General features: G+C 40.2%; 1 protein-coding gene across 3 annotated transcripts in view; it reads left to right on the top strand.

The window, feature by feature from the left end:
* The window catches only part of ALS2CL (ALS2 C-terminal like), a 44,192-nt gene extending 28,596 nt beyond the window's left edge, over positions 1-15,596 (top strand). For 2 of the 3 annotated variants that reach the window (XM_058830436.1, XM_058830434.1), the window contains exons 19-26: positions 1,508-1,665; positions 3,151-3,189; positions 5,457-5,621; positions 8,447-8,489; positions 8,588-8,634; positions 11,270-11,398; positions 14,298-14,394; positions 14,528-15,595. In XM_058830436.1, coding sequence (XP_058686419.1) covers positions 1,508-1,665; positions 3,151-3,189; positions 5,457-5,621; positions 8,447-8,489; positions 8,588-8,634; positions 11,270-11,398; positions 14,298-14,394; positions 14,528-14,590 — 741 coding nt within the window. In that variant the 3' untranslated portion in view covers positions 14,591-15,595. Of the gene's footprint in view, positions 1-1,507; positions 1,666-3,150; positions 3,190-5,456; positions 5,622-8,446; positions 8,490-8,587; positions 8,635-11,269; positions 11,399-14,297; positions 14,395-14,527 lie in introns of all 3 variants that reach the window. The other variant, XM_058830435.1, reaches the window with a different exon arrangement.

A 15,596-nucleotide genomic window follows, 5' to 3' on the forward strand; every position in this document is an offset into this window, starting at 1 on the left:
TCTCTCTGATCCAGTGGAATTCCATCGGAATTCCGGCCATTCCCACTTCTCCCTTTGGCTCCACAGGCTCAAATCCCAAATCCCTCCAATCCAGTGGAATTCCAGCCATTCCCTCTATTCCCTTTGGATTCTCATACTCAAATCCCAACCCCCCTGAGAATTCCATCAGAATTCCATTGGAATTCCGGCCATTCCCGGTATTCCTGTTGTCCCCGCAGGCTCAAATCCCAAACCACCCTGAGAATTCCATCAAAATTCCATTGGAATTCTGCCCATTCCCGCTGCTCCCTTTGGCTCCACAGTCTCCAATCTCAAATCCCCCCTGAGAATTCCAGCAGAATTCCATTGGAATTCCGGCCATTCCCTCTGCTCCTGTTGGCTTTCCCAGACTCAAATCCCAAAACCCCCTGAGAATTCCATTGAAATTCCGCCCATTCATTCCCACTTCTCCCTTTGGATTCTGAGCCTCAAATCCCAAATCTCCCAGAGAATTCCCGAGGAATTCCGGCCATTCCGGTTCTCCCTTTGGCTCCACAGGCTCCAATCCCAAATCCCTCCAATCCAGTGGAATTCCATCAGAATTCCGCCCATTTCTGCTGTTCCCTTTGGATTCCCAGACTCAAATCCCAAACCTCCCCAAGAATTCCCGAGGAATTCTGGCCATTCCAGCTGCTCTGTTTAGCTCTGCAGGCTCAAATCCCAAATCCCCCCAATCCAGTGGAATTCCATTGGAATTCCGGCCATTCCTGCTGCTCCTTTTGAATTCCCAGACTCAAATCCCAAACCCCCCAAAGAATTCCAGCAGAATTCCGGCCATTCCCACTTCTCCCTTTGGATTCTGAGGCTCAAATCCCAAATCCTCCTGAGAATTCCATCAGAATTCCATTGGAATTCCGGCCATTCCCACTTCTCCCTTTGGATTTTGAGGCTCAAATCCCAAATCCCCCCAATCCAGTGGAATTCCATTGGAATTCCAGCCATTCCCGCTGCTCCCTTTGGATTCCCAGACTCAAATCCCAACTCCCCTGAGAATTCCATCAGAATTCCATTGGAATTCCAGCCATGCCCTCTATTCCCTTTGGATTCCCAGGCTCAAATCCCAAACCTCCACGAGAATTCCATCAGAATTCCATCAGAATTCCATCAGAATTCCGCCCATTCTCGCTGCTCCCTTTGGCTCCAAAGGCTCAAATCCCAAATCCCTCCAATCCAGTGGAATTCCAGAGGAATTCCAGCCACTCCCACTGCTGCCTTTGGATTCCCGGACTCAAATCCCAAATCGCCCCCGAGAATTCCGTTGGAATTCCGCCCATTCCCAGTATTCCGGTTGTCCCCGCAGGCTCAAATCCCAAACCTCCCTGAGAATTCCATCAAAATTCCATTGGAATTCTGCCCATTCCCGCTGCTCCCTTTGGCTCCGCAGGGTCAAATCCCAAATCCCCCTGAGAATTCCATCAGAATTCCATTGGAATTCCGGCCATTCCCGGTATTCCCGCTGTCCCCGCAGGCTCTGCGCTGTCCCCGGCACCCCCTGGGGAAGCTGCTCCGGGCTCTGGGCTCCGCATTCCAGGCCTCGTATTCCGGGCCCGGCTCCAGCCGGCTCCTGCTGGGAATGGCGCAGGCCGAGGTGCAGCTCTACGCCCGGAAAATCTGGGAATTCGCCCGGTGAGTCCAGGAGGGGGATGGGAACGGCGGGATTGGGAATTCGGGGAATTCTGGGGAGGTTTTGGGGAATTTTTGGGGATTTTTGGGAGTTTTTGTGGAATTTTGGGGAATTTTTGGGGAATTTTGGGGAATTTTTGTGGAATTTTGGGGAATTTTTGGGAATTTTTGGGGAATTCTTGGGAATCCTTGAGAGTTCTTGGGAGTTTTTGGGAGTTCTTTGGGAATTTTGGGGAATTTTTGGGGAATTTTTTGGAGGTTTTTGGGAGTTTTTTGGAAATTTGTGCAGAATTTTGGGGAAATTTTGGGAGTCTTTGGGAATTTTTGGGAGTTTTTTTGGGGATTTTTTGGGAATTTTGGGGAGTTTTTTTTGATTTTTTGGGAATTTTTGGGAGTTTTTTGGGAGTTCTTGAGAGTTTTTGGGAATTCTTGGGAATTCGTGGGAATTTTGGGGAGTTTTTTGTGAATTTTTGGGAATTCTTGGGAGTTCTTCAAAATTCTGTGGAATTTTGTCAAATTCCTTAAATTTCTTTGGAATTCTTGAGCCTTCCTGGGAATTCCCGGGAATTCTTGGCAGTGCTGCCTCCTCAAGGCACCGATGCCAATCCCAGCATGGATCCATGCGTTCGGAAATCCGGGATTGACGGAAAAATGGGATCTGGGAATGCTTTGGGAATCTCATCCCATTCCAATCCCAATCCCAATAATCCCAATAACCCAAATAACCCAAATAATCCAAATAATCCCAATCCCGATCCTGATCCTGATCCCAATTCAAATAATCAAAAAAATCCCAATCCAAAAAATCCCAATAATCACAATCCCAATAATCACAATCCTGATCCTGATCCCAATCCCAATAATCCCAATCCAAATAGTCCCAACTCCAAACCCAATCCCAATAATCCAAATAATCCAAATAATCCAAATCCCAATCCTGATCTCCATCCCAATCCCGATCCCAATAATCCAAATAATCCAAAAAATCCCAATAATCCAAATAATCCCAATCCCAATCCCAATAATCACAATCCCGATCCCAATCCCAATAATTCCAATCCAAATAATCCAATCCCAATAATCCCAATAATCCAAACCCCAATCCCAATAATCCCAATAATCCAGATAATCCAAATCCCAATCCTGATATCAATCCCAATCCTGATCCCAATAATCCAAATAATCCAAATAATCCCAATCATCCCAATCATCCCAATCATCCCAATCCCAGGTTTCTCCCAGCCCCATCCAACCCCTCTCTGATTTCCAGGATCAGCCCCACATTCCCAGGAATTCCCTCCCAACCCCTCTCATCCACCAATTCCTTCCCAAGCCATTCCAAACCCTCTGGAATTCCAGAGAAATCCTGGAATTCTCCCCGTTCCCGCCAGAATTCCCAGGATTTCTCTCCCTGGGCCGGCTCCTCCTTTGGGAACAAATCCCGAGGAATTCCCGGGAAGGAGCTGATCCCGGATTTTCCTTTTCCAGAGCTTTTCTCCGGCTGCCCTCGGACGACGCCGATCCCAGGTCGGTGCCACCTCCGGAGATTCCCGCTCATCCCTTGGGAATTCCCAGGGAATTCCGGGAATTCCGGAATTTTCCCCATCCGGCTCCTCCTCCTCCTCCTCCCATTCCAGAGCCGGAAAACTCGGAATAAAAAGCTGGAAAAATTCTGGGAATGCGGCTTTGGGATTTGAGGATGGAGGAGCCGAGGTTTGGTTCTGCTCCGGGATTTTCCAGGGATTTTTCCGGGAATTTTTCCCACAAATCCCGGAGAGACAAAGGGCTCCAAATGGAATTCCTGGAGCTGCTGGGATTCCATGGGAATGGCTTGGAAAAGAAGCTGGGAATTTCCCAGGTTTTTCCTGGGAATTTCCTGGAGATCTCCAAGTTCTCCAGATGTTTCCCATGGAATTTCCTGGAATTTTTTCCCAAGGAATTTCCTGGAGTTTTCCTGGAGCTCCAGAACTTTCCTGGTGATTCTGGAGATCTCCTGGAGCTCCTGATTTTTTTTCCATGGAATTTTCTGTTGCTCCAGGTTTTCCCAGTGAAATTCCTGGAGATCTCCAAGTTCTCCAGACATTTCCCATGGAATTTCCTGGAGATCTCTTGGTTCTCCACATTTTTCCAGGGGAATTTCCTGGAGATCTCCTGAAATTCCAGGGTTTTTTTTCCCGGGGAATTTCCTGGAGATCTCCAAGTTCTCCAGATGTTTCCCATGGAATTTCCTGGAATTTTTTCCCAAGGAATTTCCTGGAGATTTCCTGGAGCTCCAGAACTTTCCTGGTGATTCTGGAGATCTCCTGGAGCTCCGGATTTTTTCCCTATGGAATTTCCTGCATATCTCCAGATGCTCCAGGTTTTTCCCAAGAACTCTGGAGATCTCCAGGGGCTTCAGGTTTTCCCATGGAATTTCCTGGTCCTCCAGGATTTTCCCATGGAATTTCCTGGAGCTCTCCTGGTTCTCCAGGATTTTTCCATGGAATTTCCTGGAGCTCTCCTGGTTCTCCAGGATTTTCCCATGGAATTTCCCTGTTCTCCAGGATTATCCCATGGAATTTCCTGGTTCTCCAGAATTTTTCCATGGAATTTCCTGGCACTCCTGGATTTTCCCATAGAATTTCCTGGTTCTCCAGGTTTTCCCATTCATTTTTCCAGAGCTCTCCTGGCACTCCAGGATTATCCCATGGAATTTCCAGGAGCTCTCCAGGTTCTCCAGGATTTTGCCATGGAATTTCCTGGTTCTCCAGCTTTTTCCCGTGGAATTTTCTGGTTCTCCAGGTTGTTTTTTTTCCCATGGAATTTCCTGGCCCTCCCGGATTTTCCCATGGAATTTCCTGGAGCTCTCCCGGTTTTCCAGCTTTTTCTCATGGAATTTCCCAGTTCTCCAGGATTTTCCCATGGAATTTCCCAGTTCTCCAGGTTTTTTTTTCCCATGGAATTTCCTGTTTTTCCAGATTTTCCCCTTAATTTTCCTGGAGCTCTCCAGATTCTCCAGGATTTTCCCATGGAATTTCTTGGTTCTCCAGGATTTTCCCATGAAATTTCCCAGTTCTCCAGGATTATCCCATGGAATTTCCTGTTCTCCAGGATTTTTCCATGGAATTTCCCTGTTCTCCAGCTTTTTCCCATGGAATTTCCTGGCACTCCTGGATTTTCCCATGGAATTTCCTGGTTCTCCAGGATTATCCCATGGAATTTCCTGTTCTCCAGGATTTTTCCATGGAATTTCCCAGTTCTCCAGGTTTTTTTTTCCCATGGAATTTCCCTGTTCTCCAGCTTTTTCCCATGGAATTTCCTGTTACTCCTGGATTTTCCCATGGAATTTCCTGTTCTCCAGGATTTTTCCATTGAATTTCCCTGTTCTCCAGCTTTTTCCCATGGAATTTCCTGGCACTCCTGGATTTTCCCATGGAATTTCCTGGTTCTCCAGGATTTTTCCAAGGAATTTCCCTGTTGTCCAGCTTTTTCCCATGGAATTTCCCAGAGCTCCCTCCCTTCCCCATCTCCTCCGGGATCCATTCCCTCCCTCCCTCCCTCCCTCCCTTCCATCCCTTCCCCATTTTCCCATTTTTTCCCATTTTCCCCCTTTTTCCTGTTTTTTCCCATTTTTCCCCATTTTTTCCCCGATTTCCCCCATTTTCCCCCCTCATTTTTTCCCATTTTCCCTATTTTTTCACATTTTTCCCCATTTTTTCTCCATTTTTCCATCCCAACCCCTCCCCCATCCCCTCCAGGTAAACCCACCTGGAATTCCATTGGAAAATCCCATTTTTTCCCCATGTTTTCCGCAGGGGCTCGGGGCCGGTGCTGCCGCTGATCCTGTCCAGGTTTTACCCGGAGCTGTCGGTGCTGTACCTGCTCCAGCACCAGCGGCAGGATGAGCTCTACAGCCGGGGAATCCAACAGCTCGGACAATTCCCGGATTCCCAGCTCCTGGAATTCCTGGGAGTGCACAAGTGAGCGGAATTCCCGCCGGAAAAATCCCCAGGAAGCTTCAGCGCTCCGAGGGGGTTTTATTTTTCCGGAGGAATTCCCGCTCCGGAAGGGTTTGGTTGGGAGGTGTTGTTATCCTGGTTTGTATTCCGGGATTTTTTTTTTTTTTTTTTTTTTGGGAATTCCTGAATTTTTTGGTTGTAAATTATTCAGGAATTTGGAAATATTTATAAATTTATAAGTGTGGGAAAATCCTGAATTTTTTGCTCCAAATTATCTCGAATTTATGAATTTTTAAATTTTTAAATGTGGAAAATTTCCAAATTTCCTGCTCCAAAATATCCTGAATTTATAAATGCAGAAAAATTCCCAAATTTTGCTGCAAATTATCCCAAATTTTAAAATTTCAATAATTTCTAAATGTGGAAAATGCCCAAATTCTTTGCTCCAAATTATCCCGAATTTATGAATTTATAAATTTTTTAAATGTGGAAAAATTTCCAAATTTTTTGTTCCAAATTATCCCAAATTTTTACATTTCAATGATTTATAAATGTGGAAAATTCCCGAATTTTCTGCTCCAAATTATCCCAAATTTATGAATTTATAAATTTTTAAATGTGGAAAATTCCCAAATTCTTTGCTCCAAAATATCCCAAAATTTAGGAAGTCGGTGATTTCTAAATGTGGAAAAATTCCTGAATTCTTTGCTCCAAATTATCCCAAAATTTATGAATTTATAAATTGAAAAATGTGGAAAATTCACAAATTCTCTGCTCCAAATTATCCGAACTTTATGAATTCATAAATTTTTTAAATGTGGAAAAATTCCCAAATTTTTTGTTCCAAATTATCCCAAATTTTTACATTTTAATGATTTATAAACGTGGAAAATTCCCAAATTTTTTGCTGCAAATTATCCCAAATTTTTAAATTTCAATAATTTCTAAATGTGGAAAATTCCCAAATTCTCTCCTCCAAATTATCCCAAATTTATGAATTGATAAATTTTTTAAATGTGGAAAAATTCCCAAATTTTTTGCTCCAAATTATCCCAAATTTTTACATTTTAATGATTTATAAATGTGGAAAATTCCCAAATTTTTTGCTCCAAATTATCCCAAAATTTATGAATTTATAAATTGAAAAATGTGGAAAATTCACAAATTCTTTGCTCCAAATTATCCCAAATTTATGAATTTATAAATTTTTTAAATGTGGAAAAATTTCCAAATTTTTTGTTCCAAATTATCCCAAATTTTTACATTTTAATGATTTATAAATGTGGAAAATTCCCGAATTTTTTGCTCCAAATTATCCCAAAATTTAGGAAGTCAGTGCTTTCTAAATGTGGAAAAATTCCTGAATTCTTTGGTCCAAAATATCCTGAATTTATGAATTCATAAATTTATAAATGTGGAAAAATTCCCAAATTTTTTTGTTCCAAATTATCCCAAATTTTTACATTTTAATGATTTATAAATGTGGAAAATTCCTGAATTTTTTGCTCCAAATTATCCCAAAATTTATGAATTTATAAATTGAAAAATGTGGAAAAATTCCCAAATTTTTTGTTCCAAATTATCCCGAATTTTTAAATGTCAATAATTTTAAATTGTGGAAAATTCCCGAATCATCCCATATTTAGAAATATCCATAAATTAAGAAATATGGGAAAATTCCTGAATTTTTTGCTCCAAAATATCCCAAGTTTATGAACTTATAAATTTTTAAATGTGGAAAAATTCCCAATTTTTTTTCTCCAAATTATCTTGAATTTTTAAATTTCAATGATTTATAAATGTGGGAAATTCCGAATTTTTTGTTCCAAATTTTTCTGGATTTTTAAATGTCAATAATTTTAAATTGTGGAAAATTCCCAAATTTTTTGCTCCAAATTATCCCAAATTTATGAATTTATAAATTTTTAAATGTGGAAAAATTCCCAATTTTTTGTTCCCAATTATCCCAAATTTTTAAATTTCAATGATTTATAAATGTGGAAAATTCCTGAATCTTTTGCTCCAAATTATCCCAAAATTTATGAATTTATAAATTGAAAAATGTGGAAAAATTCCCAAATTTTTTGTTCCCAATTATCCCAAATTTTTAAATCTCAATAATTTTAAATTGTGGAAAATTCCCGAATCATCCCAAATTTAGAAATATCCATAAATTAAGAAATATGGGAAAATTCCTGAATTTTTTGCTCCAAATTATCCCAAATTTATGAATTTCAATGATTTCTAAATGTGGAAAATTCCCGAATTCTTTGTTCCAAATTATCCTGAATTTATGAATTTATAAATTTCCGAATGTGGAAAATTCCCGGATTTTTGGGAATTCTCCTGGAGGATTCCAGCCCAAAGCAAAGGGAGGAGTTGGATGGGAAAGGGCCCAAATTCCTCCTGGATTATCCCAAAAATTCCCACGGAATTCCCGGGGATGGGGATCTGGGGCTGGAATTCCCAGGGATGGAATTCCCAAGGATGGAATTCCTGGGAAAGGGATCCGGGGATGGAATTCCCAGGGATTGAATTTCCAGGGAATTGGATCCATGGGCTGGAATTCCCAGGGAATTGGATCCATGGGCTGGAATTCCCAGATTCCCGAGGCTGGAGCAGGGTCGGGAGAGGAGCAAACGGAGGAGGAGGAGATCCCAAGGGAAAATTCCTGGAAAATCCCAATCCCAAAGGATATTCCTGGAATTCCACAGAAAATCCAATCCTTCCATCCCAGAATTCCCCAATATCCGTGTCCTATCCCAGAGAATATTCCAGGATTTTCATGGAATTCCCTTTTCTCCCGCGGGATCAGGAAATCCCAAATCCCAAATTTCCCTTCCCAGGCACCTTTGGCCTCTCCAGGATCCGATCCCGAGCCGGAGCCAGGTGAGGAAAAACCGGGAATTCTCGGCCATTCCCAATTTTCTGTGGATTTCCTTCCTGGATTTCTGGGAATTCCCGGAGGGTTCCGCTCTCTTTTCCAGGATTTTCGCTGCTTCCGGGCGGCCACCGAGCGGCTCCAGAGGCTCCTGTGAGACCCCAATTCCTGGGATTTGGGGAATTTTGGGAATTTTTTGGGATTTGGGGATTTTGGGGACTTGGGGATTTTTTTTTTTTTATTTTGGGATTTTTGGGGATTTGAGGATTTGGGATTTTGGGAATTTTGGGGTTTTTGGGGGTTTTTTTGGAATTTTTTTGGATTTTTTTAATTTATTTTTTTATTTTTGTACTTTGGGATTTTTTTTTTATTTTTGGGATTGGGGATTTTGGGATTTTTTGGGAGTTTTTGGGATTTTTTTTTTATTTTTTTGGATTTTTTTGGATTTTTTTGGATTTTGGGAATTTTGAGATTTTGGGATTTTTGGGATATTGAGAATTTTTTTTTGATTTTGGGATTTTTGGGGATTTGAAGATTTGGGAATTTTGGGGTTTTTTGGGGTTTTTTGGGGAATTTTTTGGGATTTTTTAAATTTTTTTTTTATTTTTGGGATTTGGGGATTTTGGGATTTTTTTGGGAGTTTTTGGGATTTTTTTGGATTTTTTTGGATTTTTTTGGATTTTGGGAATTTTTGGGATATTGGGAATTTTGTTTTGGATTTGGGGATTTTTGGGGATTTGGTGATTTGGGATTTTTTAAATTTTTGGTATTTTGGGATTTTGAGATTTGGGGATTTGGGATTTTGGGAATTGGGGATTTTGGGGATTTGGAATTTGGGGATCTTGGGATTTTGGGAATTTTGGGGATTTTGGGATTTTGGGAATTTTTTTTGATTTTGAGGATTTGGTATTTGGGGATTGGGGATTTTGGGGATTTTTGGATTTTTGGGATTTGGGGATTTGGGGATTTTGGGGATTTTGGGTTTGGGGATTTTGGGATTTTTTTTTTTATTTTGGGGATTTTGGGATTTGGAATTTTGTGATTTTGGGATATTTTTGGGATTTGGGAATTTTTGGGAATTTTTAATAATTTTTGGGATTTGGGGATTTGGGAATTTTTGGGATTTTGGGATTTTGGGGATTTGGGGATTTTGGGATTTGGTTTCTGTGCAAGGAATTTTTACTTCCAAAACTGCCCATTCCCAGATTTTCCCATTTTTCCCATTTTCCCCATATTTTCCCGTTTTTCCACATTTTTCCCCGTTTTCCCATTTTTTCCCATTTTCCCCCTTTTTCCTGATTTTTCCCATTTTCCCCATTTTTTCCCTGATTTCCCCCATTTTCCCCCTCATTTTTTCCCATTTTCCCTATTTTTTCACATTTTTCCCCATTTTTTCCCCATTTTTCCCAATTTTTCTACATTTTTTCCCATTTTTTCCCTGATATCCTCATTTTCCCCCATTTTTTTCCCATTATTCCTGGTTTTCCCTGTTTTCCCCCATTTTTCCCCATTTTTCTCATGTCTTCCCATTTTTCCCCATTTTTCCCCATTTTTTTCCCATTTTTCCCGGTTTTTCCCCGTTTTTTCCCATTTCCCCCATTTTTTCCCCAATTTTCCCAATTTTTCTCCATTTCCCCCATTTTTTCCCATTATTCCCATTTTTTCCCTGATTTTCCCATTTTTCCCATTTTTCCCCCATTTTTTTCCCTGCTTTTTTCCCATTTTCCCCCATTTTTTCCCATTTTTCCCAGAGTTTTTTCCAATCCCATTTTTCCCATTTTTCCCCGATTTTTCCAATCCCATTTTTCCCATTTTTCCCCGATTTTTCCAATCCCATTTTTCCCAGAGTTTTTTCCAATCCCATTTTTCCCATTTTTCCCTGATTTTTCCAATCCCATTTTTCCCCATTTTTCCAATCCCATTTTCCCCCATTTTCCCCCATTTTTTTCCCATTTTTCCCTGTTTTCCCCCATTTTTTCCCCATTTTTCCCAATTTTTCTCCATTTTCCCCCATTTTTTCCCATTATTCCCATTTTTTCCCTGATTTTTCCCATTTTCCCCCCATTTTTTCCCTGCTTTTTTCCCATTTTCCCCCATTTTTTCCCATTTTTCCCAGAGTTTTTTCCAATCCCATTTTTCCCATTTTCCCCCGATTTTTCCAATCCCATTTTTCCCAGAGTTTTTTCCAATCCCATTTTTCCCATTTTTCCCTGATTTTTCCAATCCCATTTTCCCCCATTTTTCCAATCCTATTTTTCCCCATTTTTCCCCATTTTTTCCCCATTTTTCCCTGTTTTTCCCCATTTTTTCCCATTTCCCCCATTTTTTCCCCATTTTTCCCAATTTTTCTCCATTTTCCCCCATTTTTCCCATTTTTTCCCCATTTTTTCCCTGCTTTTTTCCTATTTTCCCCAATTTTTCTCCATTTTTTCCCATTTTTTCCCTGATATCCCCATTTTTCCCCATTTTTTCCCTACCTTTTTCCCATTTCCCTCCATTTTTTCCCAGTTTTTTCCCCATTTTTTCCCCAGATTTTTCCCAGTTTTTCCCTGTATTTTTCCCAGAGTTTTTTCCAATCCCATTTTTCCCATTTTTTCCCCATTTTTTCCCCGCTTTTTTCCCATTTTTCCCAGAGTTTTTTCCAATCCCGTTTTTTCCAATCCCATTTTTCCCAGAGTTTTTTCCAATCCCATTTTTCCCCATTTTTCCCGATTTTTCCAATCCCATTTTTCCCAGAGTTTTTTCCAATCCCATTTTTCCCCATTTTTCCCGGCTGTTTTTCCGGCAGCACCACGGTGGATCCCAAGGAAAAGCTGGAATTCCTGTGCGGCGCCTGCCGGGCTCTGGCGGCTCCGGGCTCGCGGCTCCCGATGGACGAACTCCTGCCCCTGCTGCTCTTCACCGTGGCCAGAGCCAGGTCCCGCAATTCCCATGGAATTCTGCATTCCCAACCCTCTGGAATTCTGCATTCCCATGGAATTCTGCATTCCCGACCCTCTGGAATTCTGTATTCCCAACCCTCTGGAATTCTTTCATTCCCTATGGAATTCTGCATTCCCATGGAATTCTGCATTTCTCATGGAATTCTGCATTCCTGATCCCCTGGAATTCTGCATTCCCGACCCTCTGGAATTCTGGATCCACTCTGGAATTCTTTCATTCCCTCTGGAATTCTGCATTTCCACCCCTCTAGGAACTCTGGATCCACTCTGGAGTTCTTTCATTCCCTATGGAATTCTTTCATTCCCTATGGAATTCTTCATTCCTTGCCTTTGGAATTCTTCCATTCCCTTTGGAATTCTTCCATTCCCTTTGGAATTTTTCCATTGCCTCTGGAATTCTTTCATTCCTTGCCTCTGGAATTCTGGATCTACTCTGGAATTCTTTCGTTCCCTCTGGAATTCTGCATCCCTGACCCTCTGGAATTCTGCATTTCCTCTGGAATCCTTCTATTCCCTCTGGAATTTCATTCCCACCCTCTGGAATTCTGGATCCACTCTGGAATCCTTTCATTCCCTCTGGAATTCTGCATCCCTGACCCCCTGGAATTCTGCATTTCCATCCTCTGGAATTCTGCATTTCCATGGAATTCTGCATTCCCAACCCTCTGGAATTCTGCATTTCCTCTGGAATTCTGCATTTCCAACTTCTGGAATTCTGGATCCACTCTGGAATTCTTTCATTCCCTATGGAATTCTTCATTCCTTGCCTTTGGAATTCTTCCATTCCCTTTGGAATTTTTCCATTCCCTTTGGAATTTTTCCATTGCCTCTGGAATTCTGCATTTCCATGGAATTCTTCTATTCCCTCTGGAATTTCATTCCTGCCCTCTGGAATTTTTCTATTCCTTCTGGAATTCCACATTCCCAACCCTCTGGAATTCTGGATCCACTCTGGAATTCTTTCATGCCTTACCTTTGGAATTTTTCCATTTCCTCTGGAATTCTTCCATTCCTTATGGAATTTCATTCCTGCCCTTTGGAATTCTTTCATTCCCTCTGGAATTCACCCATCCCTTCCCTCGGGAATGTTCCCAGCCTTGGAAGAATTCCAAGGATTCCGTCGGGATTTGGGCTTGGATTTTTGGGAATTTTCCCCAAATTTCCCCAGAATTCTGGGATTGGGAGACTCAGGAATTCTGGAATGTGGAGATTTGAGAATTCTGGGACTCAGGAATTCTGGGATTGGGAGAGTTGAGAATTCCAGGGTTGAGAGATTCCAGAATTTTGGGATTCTGGGGTTCTGGAATTGGGAAATTTGGGAATTCAGGAATTGGGAGATCCTGGAATTCTGCGATTGGCAGACTCCAGAATTCCGAGATCCCGGCTCCCTCTGGAATCCCCCAACTCTACAATTCCCACATTTTCCTCCCTCCTCTCTCCCAAATGAATTCCCAAATAATGCCCAAATAAATTCCCAAATAATCCCCAATTATTTCTCAAATAATTCCGAATTAATTCTCAAAGAATAACCAAATTAACTCCCAAATAATCCCCAAATAATTTCCCAAATAATCCCCAAATAATTCCCAAATAATTCCCAATTAATTCCCAAATAAATTCCCAAATAATACCCAAATTAATTCCCAAATAATTCCCAAATAATACCCAAATATTTCCCAAATAATTCCCAAATAATCCCTAATTAGTTCTCAAATAATTCCCAAATAAATTCCCAAATTAATTCCCAAATAAATTCCCAAATAAATTCCCAAATAAATTCCCAAAGAATCCCCAAATAATCCCAAATAAATTCCCAATTAAACCCCAAATAAATTCCCAAATAATTCCCAATTAATCCCCAAATTAATCCCCAATTAATCCCCAAATAATTCCCAAATAATACCCAAATAATTCCAAAATAAATTCCCAAATAATTCCCAAATAATTCCCAATGAAGTCCCAAATAATTCCCAATTAATTCCCAAATAATCCCCAAATAAATTCCCAAATTCCCAAATAATTCCCAATTAATCCCTAAATAAATTCCCAATTAACCCCCAAATAAATTCCCAAATAAATTCCCAAATAATTCCCAATTAATTCCCAAATAATCCCCAAATAATTTCCAAATAATTCCCAATTAATTCCCAAATAATTCCCAAATAAATTCCCAATTAATCCCCAAATAAATTCCCAAATAATTCCCAATTAATTCCCAAATAATCCCCAAATAAACCCCCAAATTCCCAAATAATTCCCAATTAATCCCTAAATAAATTCCCAATTAACCCCCAAATAAATTCCCAAATAAATTCCCAAATAATTCCCAATTAATTCCCAAATAATCCCCAAATAATTTCCAAATAATTCCCAAATAATTCCCAAATAAATTCCCAATTAATCCCCAAATAAATTCCCAATTAATTCCCAAATAATTCCCAATTAATTCCCAAATAATTCCCAAATAAATCCCCAAATTCCCAAATAATTCCCAATTAATCCCTAAATAAATTCCCAATTAACCCCCAAATAAATTCCCAAATAAATTCCCAAATAATTCCCAATTAATCCCCAAATTAATCCCCAATTAATCCCCAAATAATTCCCAAATAATACCCAAATAATTCCAAAATAAATTCCCAAATAATTCCCAAATAATTCCTAATTAATTCCCAAATAATTCCCAAATAATCCGCAAATAATTCCCAATTAATTCTCAAATAATCACCAAATAATCCCAAATAAATTTCCACATAATTCCCAAATAATCCCCAAACAATCCCCAATTAATCCCCAATTAATCCCCAATTAATCCCCACCCTCTCCACATTCCCGGGAGGTTTTTCCCAGATTTTGGGAATTGTTTTTCCTTAGGATCCAGCACCTGGGAGCGGAACTCCACCTGATCCGGGATTTCATGGATCCATCCCAGCAGGGCGGAATGTCGGATTTCCTCCTCACGGCGCTCGAGGTCAGGGAATTTTTTCCCGGAATTCCATGGGAATTCCCGGGATCCGCCGGGATTTTCCGGCTGCAAAAACTCAGATTTAATCCCACAATTCCCGATTTTTTTCCCTGATTTTTTTGCTCTTTTCCCTCCTCAGTCGTGCTACGAACACATCCAAAGGATCCGGATTCATCCCAAAGAAAATTCCCACAGTTCCTGATCCCTTGGGAAAATCTTCTTCATCCCGAATTTTCCCGCTGGAAAAATCGGGAATTTCATCCCTGGCTGCTTTTAAGGGAAGGAATTCCTCCCCAGCTGAGGTTTTCCCATCCCAAAAATCACTGGAAAAGCTGGAATTCCCATCTTGATCCCATTTTCCCATGAAGAATTCCCGGGAAAATTTCCTTTTCCTGCTCTGGGATTTTTGATTTTTAATTTACACTGGAGAATTCCCAGAAAAAAAAAAAGGAATTTTTTTTTTTGGGATTTCCTGGGATGGGAAATGGATTCTAAAGCTCTGAAAAATTCCTGGAATGAGGGAAAAAAATGTGGAAAAATTTTCTATTTTTCCGCTTTTCCTGAGTCAGGATTTTTGGAATTTCCCATTCCCAAAATTCCCGATTTTCCCGTGGTTTTATTCCTTCTCGGAGCTCAGGAAAAATGTGGATTTCTCCCAGATTTTGGGGAAATTCCGGGAAAATGGGAATAGAAACTCCAATCCCTGCCCTGAATCCCTTTGGAAAAGGAAAATTTGGGATATTCCCAATGAATCTTTGGGATTTTCCCAAAACAGCCCCAAAATTCACTTTTTTTAAACGTTTTTTATCCCAATTTTTTCATTTTTCCAGGGATTTTGTTTTCCTTTTCCAGGCGATTCCAGGGAAAACAAAATTCCCAGGATTTTTCCTGCTGTTTTTCCCAAGTTTTCCTCATTTTTTAAATCATTGAGATTTTTGGGAAGGAAACTTGGAATCCAAAGCTTTAAAGAAATGGGGATTTTTTTAAAATTTTTCCCAGATTTTTTTAATTTTTCCCCGAATTTTTTAATTTTTCCCAAAATTTTTTAATTTTCCCTGGATTTTTTTTTCATTTTTCCCAAAATTTTTTAATTTTCCCTGGATTTTTTTTTCATTTTCCCAAGGGATTTTTGTAATTTTTCCTGAATTTTTCTTATTTTTCCAAGGGTTTTTTTATTTTTCCAGGATTTTTTCCATTTTTCCCAGAAT

The sequence above is a fragment of the Poecile atricapillus genome, chromosome 2 (assembly GCF_030490865.1).
Source record: "Poecile atricapillus isolate bPoeAtr1 chromosome 2, bPoeAtr1.hap1, whole genome shotgun sequence".
NCBI lineage: Eukaryota > Metazoa > Chordata > Aves > Passeriformes > Paridae > Poecile > Poecile atricapillus.